The sequence below is a fragment of the Sphaeramia orbicularis genome, chromosome 24 (assembly GCF_902148855.1).
Source record: "Sphaeramia orbicularis chromosome 24, fSphaOr1.1, whole genome shotgun sequence".
Taxonomy (NCBI): Eukaryota; Metazoa; Chordata; class Actinopteri; order Kurtiformes; family Apogonidae; genus Sphaeramia; species Sphaeramia orbicularis.
The window spans coordinates 29,491,575-29,517,339 of NC_043979.1; the positions used below are offsets into that span (position 1 = coordinate 29,491,575).

Consider the following 25,765-nt stretch of genomic DNA (forward strand, 5'->3'; position numbering starts at 1 on the left):
TAAGCCGTTTTTCCCTCATTTTATTTCCCATAACCTTTCCCCTCGTTCAACAAAATGTACTGTAGTTACCTCCCGCCCAGCTGTTACGAGTGAATTGAACATGAAAGCAGAAATGAGTGTGACTCTGTGTCAGTGTTACTACATGACTATTTCTCACTCTCTCACAGTAGAACATGACACTCCTAGTATCACTTACCCAGACTTCAAGAGTCCTACGTTACAGCCCGTGTCACCCACCCGGGTCAGTGTACTGGCTTGTGTCACCTCATACTGTGTGAAGTGTCTCTCACTAAAAGCTCATCTGTGATGTTTGCGTATTTGTGCTAAAATGAAAGGAGGGACTTATCTTTACACATTTTCACAACATATCACATTTTAGATATGCAATATGACTCATATAATTTCTAGTGTGTTGGCTCTGTTACCAAATGGTGTTTGAATTACGTTTCTTGTATAAAATGAAAGAAATGTGAACATACTGTTATCTGTCTTCTCACTCTGCATTCTGTTACACTGAACTGTGAAGTTTAGCAGTCTTGAATTTCAGAGTCTACACAAATGCTACTGGGTGCATTCATAGACTTCTGTATCCCAGTCATGTGGATAAGCTATTATACTGAATACTGTGGAATATATACAGTACATACAATCCAGATCTCAAACTGCTGCCAACTATCTGTAGAGTTGCGGCCAAGTAATGTAAGAGAAACACAAGCAATGAGAGAAATTAAAATGTCTCACTTCTGGAGAATAGATAATGAACAATTAAATACATTAGACAGTTTAGAAAATGAATCAAATTACAGAAATATTCAAGTCTGTCGTAAATGAAGTTCAGGTTAGGCTAACCATAGAGGAATCTCATATTAAATTGCCAGTTTGTGTGGTGAACACTAGCCAGCTGCAATAACAGCACCCAATAATGTGGAATATGAATAACCACATGTCTGTTCATTTTTGAAAACAATATCCTGAATATGATCAAAACTGACAAGTGGGAAACAGCTGCGCATGTAAACACAGTCGCTCATGATAATGTTAAATCACATTTTGTTTTGGGAACATTAAAGTCTTAAAATAAATAAATAATTTGTTTATCAAGATTTTTTTTTTTTTTTTTACCATTTTAGTTAGAAATGTTTATGTAATATTAAAAGTGTTTTTTTTTTTAATGCATTCAAACTAGGCACTATCTCATGGTTGCAGAAATGACTGAAAACCCCTGTTATTTCTTCCAACACTACCTCATCACTGGGTCTGCTGCACTCCGTTAACAACAGCTCAGTTAAAAATCCTATGGATTAGTGGAAAACAGGGAAACGTGACAAAAAAAACAAAAACGTCCTCAGTCCAACCCACAATTGACAACATCATCAACAACAACAGACCACTTGGACAGAGGCCAGTAAAGAACAAAAACATATTTACCAGGCCGAAGAGAGCATCATCATCCTCTTGGCCTTTAGCTTAATCCAACATACAGCCCTCCCTCCCTTTGCATTTATTCACACACTCAAATTCCCCTACTCCTCCACAGTCACACACATGCGCACACACACTGTATGTGAACACACCCTCTTTTATGGCCTATTGTTCTATAGAGCGACCAAACAGCTGGCTGCAGTGCTAGTCATCAGTATCTGATCTGCTTCACAGAGCTCTCAGCTTGTAATAGAGGATAATTAGAATTTTAATTTGCCTGGGCAAAGAGGGCTAAAACCCTTGTCTTCCCCCACCCGTGTTTTTCTCAGTCCCCCCTCCTTCCCTCCTCAGCTCTTAGTGAGCGGGTGCCATCGGTAACAGATGGAGAAAGAGAGATATTCACGGCCAGGCAGGCACTTCAGAGCAAGGCAGGGGATTTTAACACCCCCATGGCTCAAGTCTCCTCCGGCACTGGCCTAAGGCGCTGGATGTTGGGATTAGCAGTCAGCGTCTATCCTGGTCCAACCGTCCTACAACATGAAGCGTCACTCCAACCTTTAACAATCGAGCCCTTTGATCAGCTTACAGTCACACTCTCTGCCCTTTATATGTCCAGTTTGTCTTAATTGAATTTGATCCACTTGTGTTTATTAAGTTACATACATGTTGTTTTGTGATTGTCTCTTTGTTCTGCATTAGTGTCTGTGTTTTGGTCATTATTATTTTTCCACATTTCTCAAAAACCTGTTCTTGAAAGCAAACATTTTAACATCAAACCAGTGGGAGAACAGCTTGTGTTAAACCGTGACTCATTCCCTTCCTCATAAGCACAAAACATGGCACGCTGAAATCCACCCTGGCATTGCTTACTGCTTTAATCAGGTTTTTTTCCTCAGTGTTTTTAAAGCCAATATGAAGTCTAGGTTTAGAGGAGGATGGAAAAGTGAGACAACAAACCTTGCTTTATATTGTATAAAGATGACTGTTGATCTTGTATAACCACTACAGTCTCTGTAGATACTGAACAGCATTCAGTCTTTCCTTAAACACTGCTTCTCCATTCCTGCCCAACCCATAGTGTGGTATGTACTGTAGCTGACTGCCGCCTCCTCTTGTTGTTTGGAGTCTCTCGCTCACTCACACATAGAAACATTGGTCGACCTGCCACGACATGTCTCTTTATGGCATGCAGTCGCTCAGGGCCACAGTGCTCTATGAAGCTGACGTTTTTTTTTCTGTGCTTCCTCCTTTCCCTCTCTTTCAGCCACCCCCATCTTTCTGCCTGTTTTTCTGATGAGTACATCTTGCTGTCAGTATTTTCCTCTCTATTACTCAAATCTTTCCACCTCTATTATGCTAATTTTCAGACTTTTTTTTAATTTGTGCTTGAATTTTTAATGATAAATATATCTGTAAATGTGTCTTCCTGTCTTGTACTTGGGTAGCTTTCACTCTGACAGGTTTAATCCTGTGGGAAAGTGAGTTAAGTCAAAAATCTGTTTAAGTTTTGTAGCCAGTTTTCTGTTTTTTTCTTAATGTTTCCCTTTGAAGGTGATTGCCATTTTAAGTATTCTGTCTTTCTGCATGAATACACATACGAGCATGAATGGAAATCTTGATGAACGCCATTAACATTCCTTCTACAGCTGTATTGATTGCCTTGCAGTGCACAACAAAAGATCATAACAGTGAGTGTTGGCTAGAGGCTATTGTCCTAAACTGGCCCCTCAGGCCTTTTTGTCCCCTGCCGCTTCTCAGCCTGGGGTCATCAATTCATCACCTTTACCACCTCCATTAGCATCATCTCCCTCTTTAGGGGCCTTTAGTCACCCTCAAGCATTTCAAGCAACTGTTCAGTCATGGTGTCAGGTTGCATCTAAGACCTGTGTGTTTAGAAGGTGTATGTGTGAGTGGAAAAGAACTTGAATGGGTTGGACTAGAGGAAGATTAAGGCTCTGTCTACATTAATGTGGATGTTTTTACACCATTAACTCCATTTTAACCCAGTGGTGTAGTGGTCCCTGGAGAAGAGGGTATACTCTCAATTTTTGTCTTTTTTTACGCCCTGTTTTAGAAACTGTGACATTTAAGACTACTCTATTTAGTTTACCCAAAAATCCATCAGTATTTGCTCACTATTATAAAATTATCATGACTTGATCAGGAGCAGTTTGTAGGTATTACTGGTCACACAAGCAGCTGCATGGATGTAAATGTATTCAACATGAGGCAAACATAGGATAATGTTAGCCTTTCATAACGTTAACCTACTCACACAGTTTAACTATTGGCGACCAAATCTCTTCTTCTCTAAAAGTGCAGTCATATGGCCAGCAGTTTACCAGTGACTCATTTAGAAACCACCTTAAAACTTACCTCAGAATTATATATTCCATGAAAGTAGATTCTCTCAATATGTGTCACTCACTTGAAAGACGATTATTCTGCCTTTCTCATTCGCATTTCCAATAATCATGCATCTTTCAACGAGGCTTTCAGTGACCTATCAATCAACTGGGGTGGCACTGGCACCTGAGGTGTCCAGTCAGGTTCCAGAGGTGGCCAGCGGTGGTTAGCAATATTTTCCTCGGCATGACCTGCCCTACTCTGCCTCTGATTGGCTCATCAGTCCTCATGCCTAAAGTTAACCAATCTAATCAGTGAAGGCAGCAAGTACTAGCCAATTAGGGGCGGGTCATGGCTTCACCATCCTAGGGGCAAAAATGGGCAATTTGGCTCACAGATACTACTGAATGGTGCACATCAGGGGGGATTTAGAAGTGGGTATATGCAATACTGACTGAAAAATAAGTAGGTATGCGTCATATACCGCCGTATACTACACCAGTGTTTCAGTGCATCAGTGGAGTTTCACTTAAACTGAAACTCTGCAGAATCTGAAGTTTATAAGTATGGGTGGGATGTAAAGCCGGAACTTCAGCATCAGTGATATTAACAATGGTTCCTGATATATAGGTGTCTTTGTCTGGTTCATTTTAGACGCTGTCTCCTGCACTCAATATTACTTGAGCAACATTATCTGCGGTTTAAGTATTTGTGGTTGTTCTTGTGTGTACTTATAGTCATCTGAACCGGGTATAGATATCCACTATGCATCTAAAACCACTGTCACTCATACGGTTTAATATTACATAATTTTAATCAACCTTCAGCTTGTGTTTACAGATATTATGTTATTGCTGTCGACACTATAGGTCCACATAACTGATAGAACCATAAGACCAAGACCACGTTCAAATCTCAAGTGTCAGTTTAACTGAAATGACTAACTTCACTGATGTACTTCCCAACTTAGTTTAGTATCACACCCTTTGGTATCACACCATTTAGTCCAAGGAGTGTCTTTGTTTGTGGGTGTTGACTTTGTGTTTGTGTGAGTGAGTAGACACTGGCACATTTGAGTGTTTAATCTTGTGCTGCCAGCTTAGAGCGACGTTTCTCCCCAGAGATTAGAGGATGTTAGAGGCGCTGCTGTGGAAATAGTCACTCTTTCAATCTCTAAACATACAAAGCGGTAAGACAAAGTACTTGTTTGCAGTGGCGTGTTTGTTTATTTCAAATGATAAGGCATTAGCATAGACCACGGTTAAAATGACTATACAAACACACAGACCAAGGATTGGGTTATATGCCCATGAGCATTTAAAGAATTCAAACATGAATCAAACCGATAAGATGAACAGATAAAATACTGAAGCCTTCAATTGTTATGACATTCCTGATTTCTATATTATGGCCCGGAGCAGTGTCAAGATGTGGACCTGGTTTGGAAAATATTTCGACAGAAGTCAAGCCCAAAACCTTGCATAACTACTTCACAGATGAGTCAGATCAGTTGTAATAAAATTGGTCTGTCTTTTCATGATTTCCACAGAACTTTGGTCAGACTTTGAGATTAGGAAATAAAGCCAGTCTCCTGCTGTGATGTCTCAGTTTACACAGGTGTTGCAATATTATATCAGACTGCTGGATTTAGATGCTCTGCTCTTGGACAGATTGCAAATGCGTGCATGTATTTTTTTGTGTGTGTGTGTGTGTGTTTATATCAGCGTGGAAAGTGTTCGTAGCACAAATTCAGATTTTCCCTGTGATGAAACACAAAGAATATTATCAGTGGAACATGAGAAGGTGGATCAAAGCACAATTAACTCGAGGTCCTGTGTCCCATTCGGGCTTTATCGTCTGGCTTAGAGCCTCGAGTCTTTCATTAGAGCTCCTTAAATGAGCCTCACTAAAGATCCTGTCTCACCATCAGACACACGGACCTACTGCTGGTGTGGGATAAAGACACTTTAATGAGCAGGAGATAATCGAGAAGAAATGAAATCTATATGAAGTTCCCTGTGACATTTTAATCCACTATAAGCCATCCTCTGTACTGCACAGCACCTACCCTGTCATGTTGATACAGTGCTGTTCCCTTGCCTGTGTAAAATGCAGCCTAGTTTCAAGTAACAATACCTCTGAGCTTTAATTATCAGCTCAACCTGTCAACTTGACAGAGTTTCCCTGTGAAAAGTTGTTTGACCCAGTGGCAGCTGCCTGTGGAGGAGACAAGCAGACAGTTCATGTCAGTGCAATGATATATGGTGCTATATTCCAGGAGTCCCATGTTAATGCACTATGAAAATTCTCCCTATTTCAGTGCCTCTATTAGACTTTGATGGAACCAACCATAATGAGCACTGTTAGTCAGTAAATGTATGCATTATTTGACATAAAACACACATTACACATATTTTCCTTGTATCCCCAACAGGCCTATAGTACTATATAAATCTATGCCAGGGACAGGAGTGTTATGGCATGAGGTTTTTTATAAAGCCAGTGTATTTATTTTCCTAACTTGTTATTCATTTATTGTCTTGCATTATTAACACTGGATTAACCAAGTAAAACTTAACACTGGATTAACCAAGTAAAACTGGAGATGTATGGCTGGTTGTGTAGGGACCCTTGTGTGAGAAGCCTTGTTTCTTCTTTTTTTTTTTTTTTTGGAAGCCTTTAGCATTGATTACAGCACTCAAACTTTATACTCTATCAAATTGATGGTTGTTTTCACTGCATCAGTTCAGGGTAAAGAACATGCTTCCATTTGAAACATATTAAACACTACAGTAATTATCAATTGGAATGCCTTGGATATATGCTGAGTGTAATCCAGTTGCTGAATTTATTTTTGGTCATTTTTGGCTGTTTAGAATCGTAAATGCCAAGAATAGGCTTTTAACAAACTCCTTTCTTCTGTTTTTTTTGTGCAGGCTGTGCGCGGCCACCAGGTGTACAGCACGGAGACCTGCTGAATCAGACTGAGGCTAACCGGGGCTCTTTTCCCCCGGGGACCCTGCTGACCTATGGCTGTGAGCCTGGATACATTGCAGAGGGACCCGTTACTATCATTTGTACCAGCTCTGGAGCCTGGTCCCCTGAGCGCCCACACTGCGTTCGAAATAACGGTGAGCAAGTGTTTAGTAGATGTATGCAATGTAGTAAATGAAATACAAATATGTCGCTTAAAATGTGCTCCACTCAGGATTTTTTTTTAATCATTTTTCACAGTGAGCTTCAAGGGATGATACAGCAATTTTGTGTTACGGTCTCACAAGTTTACTTTCTCTTTCAGGGTTAAGTCTGACCTTTTTTTTTCTCAGAATTCTTTCTTTTTTCTCAGAATTCTGACTTTAATCTCAGGGTTAATTCTGTCTTTTTTTCCTCAGAATTCTGTCTTTTTTTACACTGTAATCTCAGAATTCTGACTTTTTTCTCAGAATAATAAAAAAAAAAAAACATATTAGATCTTAATTTGTATTTTTTTTTTCCATTGGCCCTAACCCTCTTCTGTAGATTTCTGACTTTTTTCTCAGAATAATAATAAAAAGATATATATTGGACCCCCCCCCCCACAGTGGCCTTAATTCTCTTCCATACAAGTTACACTGAGCAATAATCAGCTAAAAGTTTGTGTTCAATTTAAGCTTTTTGAAAATAATTTAAAGAAATTGAACACACATTTAACTATAGCAACCAAGCAGTCTAAGGCAGAAATTATCACCTGTATGTAGCAACCATGATGGTAACAATTCCTGCTTGTGCTTCTCTACAGTATGTTCACCCCCCACTGAACCAGAGAACGGGGGTTACCGCTGCCACCCCTCTCCCTGTCATCGCCTCACCCAGAAAACCGTCATTGAGTATTTCTGTGATGAGGGCTACGCTCTGAAGGGAGACTACAAGTTCCTCACTTGCCAGAATGGCGAGTGGGACGCCCCAATGCAGATTAGCTGTAGACAAACCCCAGGTCTGTAACCTCATACATATGTGGAAGACCTCATAGCAGATGTAAAAATCATAATCTGAAGCACTCATTCACTTCGTCCTTCATGTTTTTGTTTCCCTCAGACAAGGAGCCACGTTCTCCTCTGGGAATACCAGCTCTCTCTATTGTGGCATCCACAGCAAGTTGTGTGGCTCTCATCCTGCTTTTAGTGGTGCTGTTTGTTCTTGTACAGCCAAAACTCAAGTCGTTCCACCACAGCAGGTAAGGCACACATACGCAAACATTTACTCCAGCAGACTTTTGATTTCATTTTGTGCTGCAGGTCAAAAGTTCCACAACACCTCCACCTTTTTAGTTTAATAGAAATTCTACCAAAAACTGACCTCAAATGAAACAAAGGCAAGCAGGACACTGTCAGAAAATGTATTCCAAAAAATCAAAAAAGACTTGATTTCAGAGGTTAATGAAAGTTGATGCAAAGGATTCCTGCAGGTGTCCTGTGTTTTAATGACAATATATTTACAAACCTTCCATCTGTGTAAAAGCAATCATAGACAGAGTTACTATACCGTTTGAAGCAATATTAGGTTGTAGTTAGCATATTATATACTGTATCGTACATCACATATCACAATGGGGAGTAAAAGGCGATTAATAGAAGGTAAGCCACTATATTACCTTTAAATGTGCAGAAAATGGTGTCCATGAACTTATGAACTATAGTGTATGTTCAGTCTAAGTTGAAAATTTACGCTGCATTTCAAGATAAAATACAATAAAATGCATAGTAGATGATAGTAGATGATAATTTGCTATTTTAAAACAATCCCAAGTTTGAAGAATAAAAAGACCTTGTGAAGACATGCATTATTAAAAATGGAGGCTTATTTCCTCCATGTCACTGAAAGTAATACATAGCTGACACTTGAGAAACAGCTCTGTGTTGCTTCCGTCATTGAAGTCTATTGTAAACCTGTTCAAGGAAATTTGCCCCACCCCAACATCACAATAAAAAAAGTAGGTCATCAGGATCTAAATGTTTTACCTGTCCTACTTGTATTAGCCATTTCACCCTCTTGTAGTGTTGTGAGCATTTCGGTTTCCCTGTTCAAGGAGGAGTGTGAACTTTTCTTGGTTTTAATCAGCCTTTCACTTTGTATGACACCTGTTGTTGCCACAAATTCTTCAAAGCTTTACTTGTGTTTGCTCTGGAGATATGCTAAATTATGCTCCACTGTGTCACATAGTAACAAAACATATCCCGCTTATCATTGTGTGAACACACCTGTAAGTTGGTCGAAACTAGTTATGCAAACAAGTAGTCCATGCCAGCTGTACATGACTTGGCATTTAGTTCTGCAAGTTGGCATTTTTGGCAAGTGCCTTTTTAGAAGTGAAAGTAAAACTGAGAGGGGAGTTAATCTCATCACTGTGGCTAACTGCTTTTGCTGTGGCTCTGTGATTAAAAAGGCCAGAACAATTTGATCTAATGCTCATTGGCACTCTTGTTGATTGTGTAGTGGGCCTGAGGGCTTAGTGCAGCCTGCTATAAAAGGATTGTACAGTCAACGCTAATCACCTCCACTCAGAGGTTCTGCACGGCACACACATGACCACATCACGCCTTTCAACATGAACCTGATTATGAGATCCGCCCCCTCTGTGTCTTACTGTCTGTCTCACACTGCTTATCTGTCCATCCACAAGGAGGGAGCAGGGAGTCTCAGGCCAGGGCAGCTCCATCATGGTGGAGGGAGTCCAGGTGACGTTGCCCTCCTATGAGGAGGCTGTGTATGGAAACAGTGGAGCCTGCGGTTCGGCCGGTCCTTCTCCTCCTCCACCACCTCCCTCAGTTAATCCAGAATCTCGAGTCCCCATTGTGCTATCTGAGGGACTCCCCCAGGGGGCCACAGGAGGCCCCGGCCCCGGGACCAGCAGAACCCGCCACCACAGAGACTTAGACTTCTGCCTCCCATCCACATCCTCATCTTCATTCTCCTCCCGCCGTCACGCAGAGACGGTGTTGGTTCATCAGGCTCCCTCTTCCTCGTCTTCATCATCATGGGCTAGAGAGCACCCTGGGGGTGCATGTGCAGCCCCCCTCCCTCTCCGTAGAGACTCTGAGAGTAGCGACCAGCACAGTCTACTCTCTGTCACTTCTACAGATGACTTTTCTGATGGTAAGAGTCACTCCATTTCTTTGTATCTCAACAAAAAGATTTTTTTTTTTACCAGAAAAATCAATTCGTCACAATAGAAATTGTGTGGAATTAGGTGCTACAAAACATATTCAATCATGTGTAAGCAGGTTTATCCTAATCTCAAAATTAACCATTTAATTGTGTTACTCTGCAACATTTCCTGACATGCACTGTTACAAAAGGAGGACATTAACAAGATTTTACATTTGCACTTTTTGATAAAGTATTACAACAACACCAATAGCAGAGTTGTTGAAAATCAGCCCAAAGAACACTTTGGAGAATATTTTTGTGATAAAACTGCATAACGATCAATAAAACCAGTTAGCAAAAGAAGTTAGTCTTTCTAACATGGCCCTGAACAAATATGGATGCCCTCAAAGCAATTTATCAATGAATAAAATATCAGATATTGATGCAGCAAGCCCTGTTTAAATCCGCTTTTGTTGAAACCTGTTGAAATCAAGCTCTGGCTACTTGGCTGGGGTTGACAGACGCTCAGCTTAAGCATCGCTCAACTAGCTGTGTTAGCATGTTGCATGTGCTTAGAGATTTGATCTTTGGTCTGGGCTTTGTCACTTGGACTTTACTGTCACCTTCTTGTCCCTGACACAACAAATGCAAAGTAATGTGGATGTGTCCACCCAAACTGCAGTTTTTGTTCTAATTCCTGAATGGACTGAAGTCAAGTAATTGTTAATGTGTGTGTTGCATATGGTCTATAGTGTACTGGACTTATATTCTATTAACCTTTTAAGCAGATAGTTGAAAGACTTATCTAAGGCATGTAAGACAATAATTAGTAAATCTAATGTGAAGAACAGTAAGAAGTCGCCTTATTGTGTTAGACACAAAGACAATGGAATTACAGAAACGTCTACTCATCATTGTTAATTACTCACAAAAAACATGAGCGGTTTTATGCTTGACTCGAATCCATAACTGACTTAATAAATGCAGATTCCCAAAAAGCCTATATAGTTAGAAGTATTCCTGGGAATGTATGAAATGGCGAGAGGAGCTGATGTACTGGTCTAATATGTCTCCTGTGTTCCCCTGCAGATATTCCTCTGCTGAAGGAAGCATGAAGCCTGCCAGCCTGCTATCGGCATCAGCAGCAGAGCCCTTGTTTCCCGATCTATTACTGCTGACCAGGACTGACTGTGGCTGTCAACCCCCCCCCCCCCCCCCCCCCCCCTCCTCCGATTCCCCCTCAGCAGCCAGCAGAGCAAAGACTACAACTATGCCCATTCCCCCTGCAGCCTCTTCTGCCATTGCTACCCATACAGAGCAAAGCCAAAAGCCAGTACTCGACTTGCACCACCTCACTGCACCATAAGCGATAATGGAGCACCACCGGACCCGGCTACAGGATCAAATGAAGTGGTGCCAGCTCATCCAAAACCCTATAGATCCTATGTACATGTATATGAGTAAAAGAAACATGAGTCAAGGTTGTGTACTATAGGCTATGTATTATCATACACTTGCCTCCTCCCAGGTGTAGTTCTCCATATTAACATTGCTCACATCGGCTTCATCGGAGCGGGCTATAGCAATTGAGACACGTAACCTCTGTTGGGGATAGCTGTGGATAAAAATACATAAAAAAACTTGTGATGTTTGCTCCTGATGCTGTGGCGTTCAGAATCAGAATTGTCTTCCCGCTGTACTTGAAAAACGTTGTGAGTGATGGCTGGGTTTTGCGGCCCTCTTTGTGAATGCTGCATGTTTTTAGTTTTGCTGTCACAGCACGGTGGCCCACTCTGAATGAAGCATGAAGCCTCTTCTGTCTCTGTCTCTCTCTCTCTCTCTCTCTCTAGCTATCTGTATCTGGTTGGCATCTAGCATATGGATTAATGGGACTGAGAACCACTTAAGACTTAAAAGCAGGGTGCAGCGTTTCACGTCGCATCGTGTCACAACTATAAAAAGACCTGCTCCTTTCTTTTCTGTTGCCAGCTGCAACTAGCAACCGAAGTTGGTGCTCCCTCTGTCACAGTAGGTCGGTTGATTTGCATTCTGGTCCCTGAAGTACTCCACACATTTCTATTTCTGTCTAATAAGACGAGAGATTTAATGTCATGTTTTATCTTGAATGCAAAGAAGCTGGGAGGTTGTCTTTCAACATAGTGACAGAGCACATGACTAAACTGAAATGATTTTTTTGTTGTTGATTTTTCCCTCTATTTATTGCGTTGCGTGTCTGTTTGGTCTGCTTTGAGTTGGTGAATCTGGGGTTTTGAGTGCATGTGTGTGTTTGTCTGCATCTTCTGTATGTGTCAGTTCGGCAGGAGAGGACATGTCCTCATATGGTAGGCCTCGATACAGCCATTTCCTGATTCGCCTCTCCTCAGATCAGAGGCCGGGTGCACAATGTCCCTGTCTTTCACCATAGGAAAAAATCCCTCCTAGCATTGAGTAAGTCACATGAACAAACCAGCATCACGACAGGCAATGAATCCAGTACACAATGTGTGTATTATTCATTCATTCTTGAACTAGAATATTTATAGTTTTTTGCTGAATGGCTGGAAAACATAAGTCTCTGTAGAGAAACCTTCGCATCCACCTTCATACTGAGCTGAAGACTCCACGTTTGTGCATTATTGACTCAGCTGCAACTGGTTGCAGTGAAATAATAAAGTTTTGTTATATCGCACCCCACCCCCGCCACTCCAATCTCACTCTCCCTTCTAATGCCAAGTGCAAGCTTAAGAGAGAATCATGTTATTGGTTATAAGTCATCATCAGGTTTTTCATTTCCACTTGAATAGCTTTGGTCACCCTGGAAACAGCATGACTCCATTTTTGAAGAAACACTGCTCATGAGAATTTCCCATGTTTTAATTTGGCATTTGTGGCTGTCTGTCGTTGTCAATGGCTACATTATAAATGTAAACAGAGAATGTGGCCTTAGACTTGTACATTTTGTTTTATTTTTTGTGTATAATCTTAAGCCTCTGCATTGGTTGCTTTACAATATTGCAGCGTGTTCTGTTTTCCCAATGGCCTTACTTTATTCTTTTTCTATTCTATGCATAAAACTGTCTTGTGTATTTATCAGTGAGTTTACTTTTATTGTGGACACGACTAAAAGAATGTCCATCCTTCTCTGTCCTCCCCTAGCTTTTCCAGCTACTGTGATAATAATGATGATAATGATGATGATGATGATGAACCTATAAGCACCTATATTTCACTATTCCTTTGCTTCTCTTTTGCTACAAGGCATTAAAATGTTACAGGATTAAAAGAAGAAAAAAAAACTGAAATTAACTTTGCATTCAGAAGCACTGTTGTACGGTGTTGCTTCCCTGAAAATTACAGGTTTAAAAAAAAAAAAGTACACATCTTGATTCTTAGTTTCAACGCTTTCAGCTTTGGTTTTTCCTCTGTACATGGCAGTGGGTGTGAAAATAGTAATTTAATATTTGTATAAAGTTTAATTTAATTTTACAGTGTGTATATAACTTTCTAATTAAAGCTTTCTTTTGGATGTGAAAGATGATGTGTCATTTGTTCAGAGCTCTGCCATTTTCCTTCACATTTCTAGGAAAATACACATTTGTAGATTAAAACTAAGGCATCACAAAATCTCCAATTTTGAAGGTATTCATATCAACTATTTTTCCCCACAATTAATTCAACATTTATATATTATTACACCTCTTTGAATACAGTAATCTTCAGTGGATGTAGTAGCATATTTTTCATGGCTTAATATTATCTAGTACTACTTTATTTGAGACCATAGTACATATTTACTGAGTGTTTCCAGGAAATTACTCGTCTATCTTACAGCTTTTTATTTCTGTCTACTCCCATCTGTTAAAATCAAGTTAAACATTAACTAGTTAAAAGTGGAAGTACCTGTAGTCCTGGTCAAAGGTAATCTCAGTTGTAACCACCAAAACGTGCAGCTCATTTAGGGCATTATCATTACTACTTTTCACATTTTTACCTATTAAACTTTTTTTTTTTAAATATTAAGAGGATATTAAAATATTACATGGGAAACTCCTTAAAATCTACTTCACTCAGAGCTTCAACTACTCCGACGTATGTTCGGCAAGAAATGTCATTCAAACTTTTAGCTCTTATATCATTATTCAGCTTTTAAATATTTTTGCATAATTTTTTAAACATCACAGTTTAAGTTTTATGCTCTTTTTGGGATCTTTAGAAGTTCATAATAGATCCCTATGGGATAAGGCTTGAGTGCATGACATCATCAGTGATGTCACCGTTCCAACTTAAGTGCTTAAAATTTTAACAAAAAAAATTCCACACTTAAACCTTTAAATTACTCACAAATGTAACTTCCAGACACAGCTTTTACACGAAAAACTTCACATCTATGTGTGCTCTTTCACTGAGTATACTTTTTAAAGCTGTGTGACATCCTTTTTGAAATGTAGCGCCTCAAGCAGCAGGTAGTCCCTTCACTCTCCCATTCACTCCAGTGTTATTCGATATCTGAAACCCTGGAGCTAATGCAGATGCTCAGGGGTTTTCCAACTGCAATAAATCACTCATTTTTCACTTTTCTTGGACAATAAATGTACCAATGTGTCAAGCGTATTCTTCTGTCCTAATTGGGCGGGAGCGTCTTGTGATATCTTGTACCACTTTACCCTCAAAAGCCTCTGTTTAACTATCTTCTCTGAGGGAAACTCAAAGGCTGAACAGACACACAGTGGAGTGTATACATATATATATATATTTGTGTGTGTGTGTGTGTGTGTGTGTGTGTGTGCACAACCCAATACCACTGTCACAGCTGGTGCAGTCTCTATAGCAACATGGCTCATTCTGATTGGCTGATTACACTGCATCTATTTCTCAGCAGATTTTATCTTCATGAATGTTTATACACTCGTCTTATATTTACACAACATTTTTGCCAAATATTGTTCTCTTTGACTTTTACCTCTGACACTAATGTCAGTGAGTTTTTAGTCACAACCATACTGTTAAACCAACTCAGTGGCTAATATGTAGGACCTTTTGATCAGTAGATTCTGATACATTTATTATGGATATTATTTATACAGTTTAGTGAAGTTAAGGAGACCTGTTTGTAGGTTGAATCCTACTGCTGTAAATGTCACAAATCAAATCCACCTGTGTCTGATACACACATATTAACACAACCACACACATCTATACTGACTGTAGCTGACCATAAAAAAAAAAACAAAAAAACAATATGTAATCATTCTATGAGTTTACATATAGCCATTTGATTTCAAAATAAAAGCCCCCGGAAGTAGCAAAAAATTAGAGAAAGAACCAGTTAAAATTTCAAAGTAAAAGCATATAACATACAGTGTTTTGGACTTAGCCGTTTTCCATTTTTTTATACTGTTTTTTGGAGATGATATTCGTCTTATACATAGTGCAATTTTTAACATGTTTAAAATAATTAATATATTTTTAAACAACTTACTTTTTAATACTCTCTTTCCTTTTACATTGTTGTATTTACACATCAATTTTTTTTTCCACTTTCTCAAACTTTACTACTTTAAACTCTTTCAACTTCTTGGTTGTATAAAAGTGCAGTATAAACATCCTGCTCATATATGCCTTTAAATTGCTCCCTGGGGACAAATTATTTTTTTTTAATTGAACTGAATAGCTGCTCCCTGACCAGTTAGCATACGTTACCAAAAATGCTAACATTAGCTGCTAGTATAGTTTAGTTTATCTCTGTGCAAAGCTGTCATAAGTGTACTGTATACCTATTTTTTGCGGTTTTAATTGTTAAGACCCTCGTCTTCATATCATTCTTGCTGTAGAGTCTTTGTTGGTAACAGTTTGTACTAGAATGTCCTTTTCCTCTTTGTATTTGAGCGACACCTAATGGTCAAACATGGCGGCCGTTTTCTGCTTTGTCAGCCTACGTTTGCCTTCACGTCATCTCGTGTTGTATTTCCTCGTCCCCTCCCAGACAAATAACGACTCCATTTTGTTTGAATCTGGAATTTGCAGTAGCTGTCGACTGGTAGTGACGCATAAACGCACAGGCATCTTAGAAAGGTATGTATTTAGCGGAATTATTGATCACCGTGTACTTCTTGTGTAGGTGTAATTGACGGAGGCTATATACGTTAGTTCACGTGAAGCTAATGTTAGCTTAGGTTAGCCTGCTTCGATTTGTTTGCTAGGCCGCATATCTATCCGCCATACCGTTGCAAAGAGAACGACAAGAGGTCAAGTCAGTGTGAATTGGACATTTTGGTGTATTTCTTAATCTATTTCGTCACATATATTTCTGACGGTAACGTTTGCAGACGCTAATCCAGAAACATGAGCGGCTGTCGGATTTTCATCGGCCGCCTGAGCCCCTCGGCCCGGGAGAAGGATGTGGAGAGGTTCTTCAAAGGATACGGACGCATCCGAGATATTGACCTAAAAAGAGGCTTCGGGTTTGTGGTGAGTCGTAGAAAATGGAAAATAACCCGAAGAACACACACAAATACTTGTTCAGGCTTGTGGCGATTATAGAGTGGTGTTTATTCTTCAGAAATAGCAGCGAGTGCTTAATTGGAGTGACCTAGGTTAGCATACAAAATGCTAACAATCAAAATGCTAACATCATCAGGCTACATACAGTGGTCTGTTCGCATAAATCCATGTTAACTGCATGCATTCACAGATATCTGGTAGAAATCCCACATAAATACAAGGATTTATATTTAAAACAAAAAACAACTGAGCATCCTAACATAGTGGAAATTAAAACCACAAATGACTCCAATTCGGCTACCAGTGGAACCAAGTTTTAACTAAGGACACACAGACCTTGGCATTCACTGTAAATCTAATTTTATATATCATTCTGAATGGTACTTGTCTGTATTTGTAACGTAATCTTTAAGATTTGGCATTAAATCATTATAAATTTGTAATCATTTTTGTTGTCAGCTCTGTCTATTTAATGCTACAATTTATCTCTAAAAATTGGAATTGGAGTGAACTGAGAAAAAATGTGTGCAAATCTGTAGAATTGCCTGAAATGTTAGCACCAGGTTTCTTTCAGTAGACAATTTCAAAGTGATGTTAATGCTTTAAAGTCTGTCTTTCCACTGCCAACTGAAGAATGCAGTTTTACACGTCACCATTTCATCATACATTTTTTAATTAAACCTCTTTTTTAATGATTGCGTTCTGTCCTTTTACATTATGCTGTGTCCTGACATACCCACTCTCTAATAATGTATCTGTGGGTCAATTCTTAACCTAGTTTTTCTACATTTTCTTTGTGAGCAGCTTTCACCTCCTTAACCTAAAACTGTGAGGAAATGGAGATAAGTCTACCTGTGCATTAATACTAAATGGAATTTAATGATGGTCATCAACAGGGTAAAAGTCTTGCCCAGGGGTGGCCAACCTTGGTCCTGGAGAGCCACTATCCTGCATGTTTTAGATGTTTCCCTCTTCCAGCCCAACTGACGGTCGTTATCAGGCTCCTGCGGAGCTTGATGATAGGCTTATCATTTGAATCAGCTGTGCTGGAAGAGGGATACATCTAAAACATGCAGGATAGTGGCTCTCCAGGTCCAGGGTTAGCCACCCCTGGTCTTGCCAAAAATGTATACAGCTGCTGCATTACTTTTCTCTATATTCTTACTAGACTTTAGAGAGAAATACAGGCTTTATGAAGTGTTAAAATCTGTTTTTGTGTGTTTGTTTTGTTTAATGCAGGAGTTTGATGATCCCAGGGATGCCGAAGATGCTGTGTACGAGCTTGATGGCAAAGAGCTGTGCAATGAAAGGTAGGTCAAGCTGGTAATGTAAAAATAAGCTTGTGAAGTTGATAGGTTGGAATTTTTATTTAAATATGGTAACTGGAATTGACTTCTAGGGTGACAATCGAGCATGCACGTGTACGTCTGCGAGGTGGCCGTGGCAGAGGTGGTGGCGGCGGTGGAGGAGGACGTTTCTCAGATCGTTATGGCCGGGGGTCACAGAACAGTCGGAGGTATCAAAGTTTTCTCATCAGCTTATGTTTCACCAGTGATCTGTTTCATGATGGCAGGCAAAATTTCATTAGGTTTTGTATCCTTTGTATCCTAAACTTGTGTGAAGTTTTTATTGAGGTGAACTTTATAATTCCTACATGACCCTAATACTTTTTTCCCTCTATATATATATATATATATGAGCCAGACCACTGAATGTCTAATGACTGTAATGTTTCTGTCCAGGTGGTTTAGTCTAAATTTGCTTCTGTTTCAGTCGAAACCCTCCTCCGATGCGCACGGAGAACCGATTGATCGTAGAGAACTTGTCTTCTCGCGTCAGCTGGCAGGTTAGTATCACCATATGCTTCTTAAAACACAGAAATCCTCTGAAAGCTGCATCGCTTCCAACCTTCTGCCTCCAATAACATACACATATTACTGTAGAATTTCCATGCTGTAACAAACAGAACTGGAGTCAAAGCAGTTAATTATAGGTTTATGCTAAGATGTATCAAAAGTAAGCTACTCTATTATTAGTATTACTATTAAGCCCAAAATGATCTTTTATTTCAAATTATCCCATGATTGAGTCTGCATCTTATGCAGTTAAATATTGAGTCAAGAAGAAGTATCAACAAAAAACACATAATTTGTACCTGTTTTCAAATTTTAACCAATTCTTCACCCCTTTATTTGCCAGCCTGACTGTTGTGTCATGTGGAAGAACTCGCTTATGGTGGAGTTAACCCCTTCTGGGTCCTTCTGTCTGGGTTGAGCCTGTGGTGTCAGCCAATCTGTCCTACTCCTAGTTGATGCCTGCTGGTCATGTGAGCGCTCGCTTCACACTAGAGTCGCTGGCGGCCCCTTCGCTCGCTCGCAACGCCCCCATTTGAAGGCAGGGGGGCGCCAGGTGTGTGGCTGAGAGCGAGAGAGAGGAAACAGAGAGTTGGCAGACAGGAAGGAAAGAGCGAGAGTCGATGGTGGTGGCGTATTGATCGAGGGTTCGTTAATTTGAGGGGCTTCGATCGATATCCCCCCTCCCTTCCCCCCTCTGGTGTCCCCGCACATCGTGAGAGAGAGAGAGTGTGAATTCATCCCAGGTGTCCATGGATATAATCTGCTGTTATCCCGAGGTTATGGTGGGCTCGGAGAGCCTGCGGCCCACCCACAGGGGTTCGCTCTCAGGTAGTAGTTTCCTCTCTTCACCCTGTTCACTCTCTTTATTGAGGCAGGGTGCCGAGACAGGGGCGGTCCCGGTGCGGAGCCCTGTGCCCTTCTTGTCGGGGAAAATGGGGCTCTGAGTGCCAAATGCTGCCCAGGCGGTGCCACTGCTGTTCAGTTCATGCAGATGGTGTTCATCTGTCTGTAGTAGTAAAACAGGCGGCCCAAGAATCTCAAAACTGTCACAAATACTCAGCCTTTCCTGTAAATGCATATGAAAATGTTTTTATACAAATTGGCTTGTACTTTTTTGGGATTTGTTGTCATATTAAACAGTTTTGAAGGAACGGCTGGTTGAACAATGTTTGAGGTTCTTGGACTCATCCACTTTATCTGCTGTAGCTTGTGTAGTCTTCTGAAAATCTAACCATCTCTCTTTTTGGGTAAATCAGTCCAGTATCATGTCTGAGCCTGTGCTTGTGTCCTGAGCCTGTCCGAATACTGACTGGTGTTTACATGTGTAGGACCTCAAAGATTTCATGAGACAAGCTGGAGAGGTGACATTTGCAGATGCACATCGCCCCAAACTCAATGAAGGGTAAGGCTGTTAGCGCTACACATTTGCCTAATGAATCTGTTTTTATCTGCTCCATATCATTTGCAGTCTGTTCAGAATTCCTTCCAGTTCATGTCTCATGTTGTTTCTGCAGGGTAGTCGAGTTTGCCTCTTACAGCGATCTGAAAAATGCCCTTGAAAAACTATCTGGAAAGGAAATCAATGGCAGGAAAATCAAGCTCATTGAAGCAGCCAAGAAGAGGTGAGTTGTCTGCTGCTGCCTCCATTTACTGAAGACATCAATATGTGTTAGTGATGTTAGCCTATTGTGGTGGCGGTGTCCACTTTTCCTTAAAATAGAAAAGTATTTATTAAGTTAAAAACCTAGGACTATGATAGTAGAAATTAGACCAATAAGAAAAGAACAACGGTAGGTAACAATGAGATTTAAAAACTTTTACAACAATGGATCCAATAGGAAATATGGTGAACTGAACCTCAGGACTTTGCTCTTTTAAAGACTTTAAAGATGTTTTTTTTTTCACAGAACATGTGAGTTGCTGGTCCAGCTCTGCCTTGATTGATTAGTTTGTTTTGTAGTCAGTCTGGTATTTGAGCCAACTGAGGATGGCAGCAACTTCACAGTCTGAGATAAAAATACGTATTTGTGTCAGATTGCTGTTGGCTTCAAACAGATATGATATAATGGCCCTGACCGATGGCAAGTAAAATACTGAAACTACATTTCAGCTATTTTTAAGTGGCTTAAATACAATTTCCCGTTATGCAGTTCACAGCTGTACAGTTGCGGGATAAAGCCCCCCCCCCATGCATTTGTGAAGATCACTCTTCAGTCAGTGAACTCTGTCTAGTATTGTTCTAGTCTTTAAACCCACATGCTCCCTTCTGCACATGCTCTGTTCCATTGAGGTCAGAACTAGATGTTTCAGTAAGATAATGACACACATCCAGGACATGACAGGTTGAAACTGTCAAGAATTTATCTTTGTTTTTTTTTTTTCTTAACAAACAGAAAAATCATTTGCATTTCTTTGTGTCTGTCTGACACAGCCACACCTTTTGAAACACAAAGGTGATTTTTCCTCAAATGTGTCATGAGGATATTTAAGGGTATCTGAAAACTTTCTTCCACAACTGTACGTTGGGGATGAATACCTCATACAGCTCCACATGATGAACCAACCTCACCCTATAAACCACTGTTTTTCAACCTTGGGGGCGCCTGGAATTCAAGTGGGGTTTCATGTTCTGTTTTTCAGTAAATGTCCTCCATTCTTATGTTATTCCTCGTTCTGTTTCTTTTTCTTTTTCCAGGTCCAGAAGTCGTTCCCGCTCTGACAGCTCATCTCGCTCACGCTCTCGTTCCCGTGGTCGTTCACCTTCTCGCTCCCCGAGACGCTCCCGCAGCCCCGCCAAGGGCCATAACCGCTCTCGTTCCCGTAGCGGCTCCCCCGGCGGCCCCTCCTCCCCAAGCCCCAAATCCAAAGAGCCCACCAAACGTTCCTCGAAGACGAGCAAGTCTAACACCCCCCCCTCTCCTCCGCCCGCTCAGAGAGCCTCCATCTCCCGTTCACGCTCTCGTTCTCGCTCCCGTTCTCGTTCTCCATCTACTGACAGTCAGCGTTAAACCTGTTCCACCTCGATGGGGATCAACAGTAGATGGAGTTTGTGTCGTCGTTGGAGCGGACACACTGGAAATCCTACAAACTCCTCTGAAAGGCCAGAGGAGCTTCTCGTCGAGCTTATACTGAGGTTTTCCTGTCTGGATTTTTCACATTTAGTAACAATACACTGTCGGACAGGAGCAACAACCATCCATTATTTTATCATCTTTGGTTTATTTACAAAAAAAATGAGAGAACACACTTGAACTGATTTGGGCCCAAAATAACTCTATTATTTGAGACTCCTTATTGCTGAAATTCTCAATAATATTAATATTTTAGGCTGCAGGTTCAGCCGTGCAGCTCAGATAGCCCCAAATACAAAAGGAGCCAGCATTCAGGTTTAGTACCATTACATTGTAAGGTTTATTAAAATAAAAAAAGAGGGAAACGTTCATACCACTTAGCATACGTTTTGTGACACTTTTGCTTGTTTTTTGCTTGAATGTCAGTGGAAATCTTTTTATCACTCAGTTTTGTCGTGACTGTTGACATTATCTAAACTCTTTCCTGTATTCTCTTTTTGTCTGATTTACCGCACCGTCCTCCTACAGATGGTGTGTGTGATGTTTATACTTTAGGATCCTTGCATGTGCTATTTTTTTTCTAATCACAATATACAGTCCTGATACTTGAGGTATATTTATTTGTTTTTTTTAGAAGTCAAATACCAACCAAGAGTTTTAATTAAATATTGAACACTCGTGGATATGCTGTTACGAAAGAAATGGATATAACTGATTTTTTTTTGCAACTGTCATATTTTTGGGGAGTATTATTTTAGGTTTAAGGTTAACTCTTCAATTTCCAGATTTTACATTATACAGCCAGTTCTAACATTGTATTCGAAGTTGTTTTTTTTTCTCTCTCTGATTTAGGGTTTTGTACATTGTTGAGGACATTTTTAAGTAAGTGTGTAAATGTAATTCCAAGAATACTTGTTGGTTCTGTGAGGTTAATGTGGTTCAAAGGAACATGTAGACAGGAGTTGGGGAAAATTACATTTTTGTACGTAGGGATTTTATTTTCAGTGAAAAATATGGACAGTTTGTATCGTGTACAGTAACAAAGGACTTAAACAAATAAAACATTTGTCAGAATCCAACATTTGTTTTGTTTTTTTAATGATGTTTGTTTCTGTGTTTAGTTGGAAAAAGTTAGTGTCTTCATTTTTCTCTATGCTGATATAACCTTTGAATAGTTGAGGTTAAAAAAAAAAAATTCAGCTTTTATGAACAGCTCCATGATTGGAAAATAAATTTTCAGGGAAAAAAAAATGCAAAGAATAATATAATATCTGGTGATAAATCAGTTAAATGCAGAGAAAATTCATTCAGAAATTGCCATAAAAATAGTTCGGGGCCTTATTTGGAGTCCTAGTCAAACTAAAAATCCTCGACGGTTTTACACTGCAAAAATCAAAATCTTACTAAGTGTATTTTCCTTATTTCTAGTCAAAATGTCTCATCACACTTAAAATAAGACAATCACCTAAAGAGTAACTTTTCAGTGAGATATAAGAACTTATTTTTAGACAATAGATCTTGAAAATCTTATTTCAAGAAATCTTACCAAGATAATTGTCACTTGTTAAATTGGCAGATTTTTTTGGATTTTTTTTCCAAGTGAAAATTATCTTGGTAAGATTTCTTGAAATAAGATTTTCAAGATCTATTGTCTAAAAATAAGTTCTTACATCTCACAAGTTCCTCTTTAGGTGATTATGTCTTATTTTAAGTGTGATGAGATATTTTGACAAGAAATGAGAAAAATACACTTGGTAAGATTCTGATTTTTTTCCAGTGTGGAGCTTGTATTGCTTTTCCCATGATGCTTTGTAATTTGGAGGTTGCTCAGTGTATCACCAATTCACACCAAAATCATCTTCAAATAAATATCTGATAAATAAAACACCACATACAGTATATTGTGACTTTCTGTAGTATTCTATAAAACAGAAGGTGCACACAGTCACGTTTAGGAGCTCAAGTTAAATTTATTTTTCCGTAAATACACACACACACACGCCTTCTTTCATCTGTGAGCTCTCCTTTCTGGAGTACGAACGCCTCCATCAGGTGGGAGGTCGAGTAGACCACTGGAAACGAATAAAGAAGGCCAGCTAACACTGGAAGAAAGTGTATTTTCTGAGTAGCTGAATCCGGGATGTTCTGACAGCCTGTTTCCATAGCAACAATCCTCCGCTCTGTGAAGGGAGTCATAAGGAAAGGTTTTATGCCCTGATATAACTAATACTACCGACTGCTGAAGGTTTTAAAAGGGAGGTGAGTTCAAAGACAGAAGCCTGCTCTGGACATGAAGGTGTGGCGGTGGTTTCACAAAGGCACACCTGGGATATGAAAACAATACCACTGTGAGCTCCACCACTTCACTGACACAAACCATGCACTACTTAAAAATATAACACTGTGCAGGCATGGATCAATATTCAATCAATATTACAATAGATTTTATGACTGATGAGAAAGGTGCAATCCATCTTTCACATTTTAACCCTTTCATGCATAAATCAAGATTTTTTTTTTTCTTGTGTTTTTTTTCCTCTTAAGGCATGAAAAAAACACTGCGACTGAATTTTTTTATGAATCTATTTTTCATGGAATTACAAAAATATCCACTCAGCTGGACAGCATGTGTTTAATTTTTGAAGCAAACATATTTACTGATATACAGGGTGGGGAAGCAAAATTTACAATATTTTGAGGCAGGGATTGAAAGACAGTGTATGACCAATTAGTTTATTGAAAGTCATGAGAATTTATTTGCCACAAAAAAATTTACATAATAGAAAATGTTTTTATTCTATGTGTCCTCCTTCTTTCTAAATAACTGCCTTCACACGCTTCCTGAAACTTGCGCAAGTGTTCCTCAAATATTCGGGTGACAACTTCTCCCATTCTTCTTTAATAGTATCTTCCAGACTTTCTCGTAATAGTTTTGCTCATAGTCATTCTCTTCTTTCCATTATAAACAGTCTTTATGGACACTCCAACTATTTTTGAAATCTCCTTTGGTGTGACGAGTGCATTCAGCAAATCACACACTCGTTGACGTTTGCTTTCCTGATTACTCATATGGGCAAAAGTTTCTGAAAAGGTATGGATAATAGTGTTAGGTATGATTATGACATCAATATATGTTTGGTTTCAAAACAATTGACGTAGTGCCTGCTGAGAAAAAACAACTAAATGTTCATTGTAAATTTTGCTTCCCCACCCTGTAAACAGAATCACAAAATGTATTATTTAGATTAAAATGATGTTTGTCAGACAAACAAATCAGGACAAAACCGACTTGTTAGAGAATTATTCCTATGAAATCTGGAAATGCAATCCCCCCCCCTCCCCCCCAAAAGAAAAGAAAAAAAAACAAAACAGGCAGGTAAAACAAAGTTAAAGTATGATGAAATTAGTGCATTATTATTTCATATTACTCAGTGTAGTTTATTTCTACAGTATTACATCTACTGCTGTTAAATCTTCCCAGAAATTATGATTAAAAAACTTCATTATTCCACACTACTCATGAATACTCTTATATACTGCGTAGATTTAACTGAAGTAAGGTTTGGAATGCAGGACTTTTACTTCTAGTGCAGTGTTTTCCTGACTAATCACACAAGTGGATATAGAAAAGACACTTATTTTTTTCACAGCTCACTGTCCTTTGTGCTCCCATGCCAGGTGTTTCCCCATCTCCAGAGCTGAAAACCACATCCTACCTGTTGGCACGTTCACACCATGAGCAGAAAAATGACTTTCACAGCATTAATCATTGGTGCTTTGTCCAAAAAAAAAATCACACACATATAAAAAAAGAAAAAAAAGAACACCCTAGAAGTGTCTGTTTCACACCTACTGCTGCAGGTCACTTATCACTAAATAGAAACCCAAGTGGATTGTTGTTATTCCTGTTTTTAGTCGAATCCTGGCAGAATTGTTCAGTTTCCAGCACTGTTACCTGCTGAATCAGACGTTCCTCGTGTCTCCTGTCTGAAGTAAAAATCAGCCCTAATGTGTTGTCATTCTATTTTTTTTTTTTTTTTTGTAGAAGTAGTGACAGGTGGAGGCTACTGCTGGTGTAGAAGTGCCATCTAGTGAACATCTGACTGCAGCTTCAGAGATACATGAAGGACAGATTGTCATGGTTTCATAAACTACAGTGAAAAGACATGTTGAGCCGCATTATGTAATAAATTCCCATTATGTAATAAAAGTTCAAAATGTAATAAGGATGTCACGTCATCTTGTAATAAAGCCGCATTATGTAATAAACTACCTCAATGCATTACAGTATGTAGTAAATGTTTTCACATTATGTAGTAAGTTATTACAATTTGAGAAATTTATTACAAAATGCACTTGACACATTTTTATTTAAAAAAAAAAAAACATTAACAACATGGTTCATTTCCCAGATCAAAAGATACTGTATCAGACACAACTGAC

At 39.4% G+C, this 25,765-nt stretch overlaps 2 protein-coding genes across 2 annotated transcripts in view; both read left to right on the forward strand.

Moving 5' to 3' along the window:
- susd6 (sushi domain containing 6) overlaps positions 1 to 13,427 on the forward strand; it is a 35,738-nt gene extending 22,311 nt beyond the window's left edge. The window contains exons 3-7 of the mRNA XM_030128453.1: positions 6,705 to 6,899; positions 7,547 to 7,741; positions 7,843 to 7,981; positions 9,428 to 9,900; positions 10,984 to 13,427. Coding sequence (XP_029984313.1) covers positions 6,705 to 6,899; positions 7,547 to 7,741; positions 7,843 to 7,981; positions 9,428 to 9,900; positions 10,984 to 11,009 — 1,028 coding nt within the window. The 3' untranslated portion in view covers positions 11,010 to 13,427. The remainder of the gene's footprint in view (positions 1 to 6,704; positions 6,900 to 7,546; positions 7,742 to 7,842; positions 7,982 to 9,427; positions 9,901 to 10,983) is intronic.
- Positions 13,428 to 15,832: 2,405 nt separating this feature from the next.
- srsf5b (serine and arginine rich splicing factor 5b) lies at positions 15,833 to 22,401 on the forward strand. The gene is made up of 8 exons (XM_030128307.1): positions 15,833 to 15,966; positions 16,221 to 16,362; positions 17,635 to 17,705; positions 17,795 to 17,911; positions 18,169 to 18,241; positions 19,580 to 19,653; positions 19,766 to 19,873; positions 20,947 to 22,401. Exons 2-8 carry the CDS (start codon positions 16,237 to 16,239, stop codon positions 21,257 to 21,259), a joined length of 882 nt encoding a protein of 293 aa, XP_029984167.1. The 5' UTR covers positions 15,833 to 15,966; positions 16,221 to 16,236; the 3' UTR covers positions 21,260 to 22,401.
- Positions 22,402 to 25,765: the final 3,364 nt, after the last annotated feature.

Coding starts and splice junctions, on each gene's coding strand:
- srsf5b (XM_030128307.1), top strand. CDS start 16,237: ATGAGCGGCTGTCGGATTTTCATCGGCCGCCTGAGCCCCTCGGCCCGG. Junction 16,363..17,634: donor AAAGAGGCTTCGGGTTTGTG/GTGAGTCGTAGA, acceptor TGTTTAATGCAG/GAGTTTGATGATCCCAGGGA. Junction 17,912..18,168: donor GGGTCACAGAACAGTCGGAG/GTATCAAAGTTT, acceptor CTTCTGTTTCAG/TCGAAACCCTCCTCCGATGC.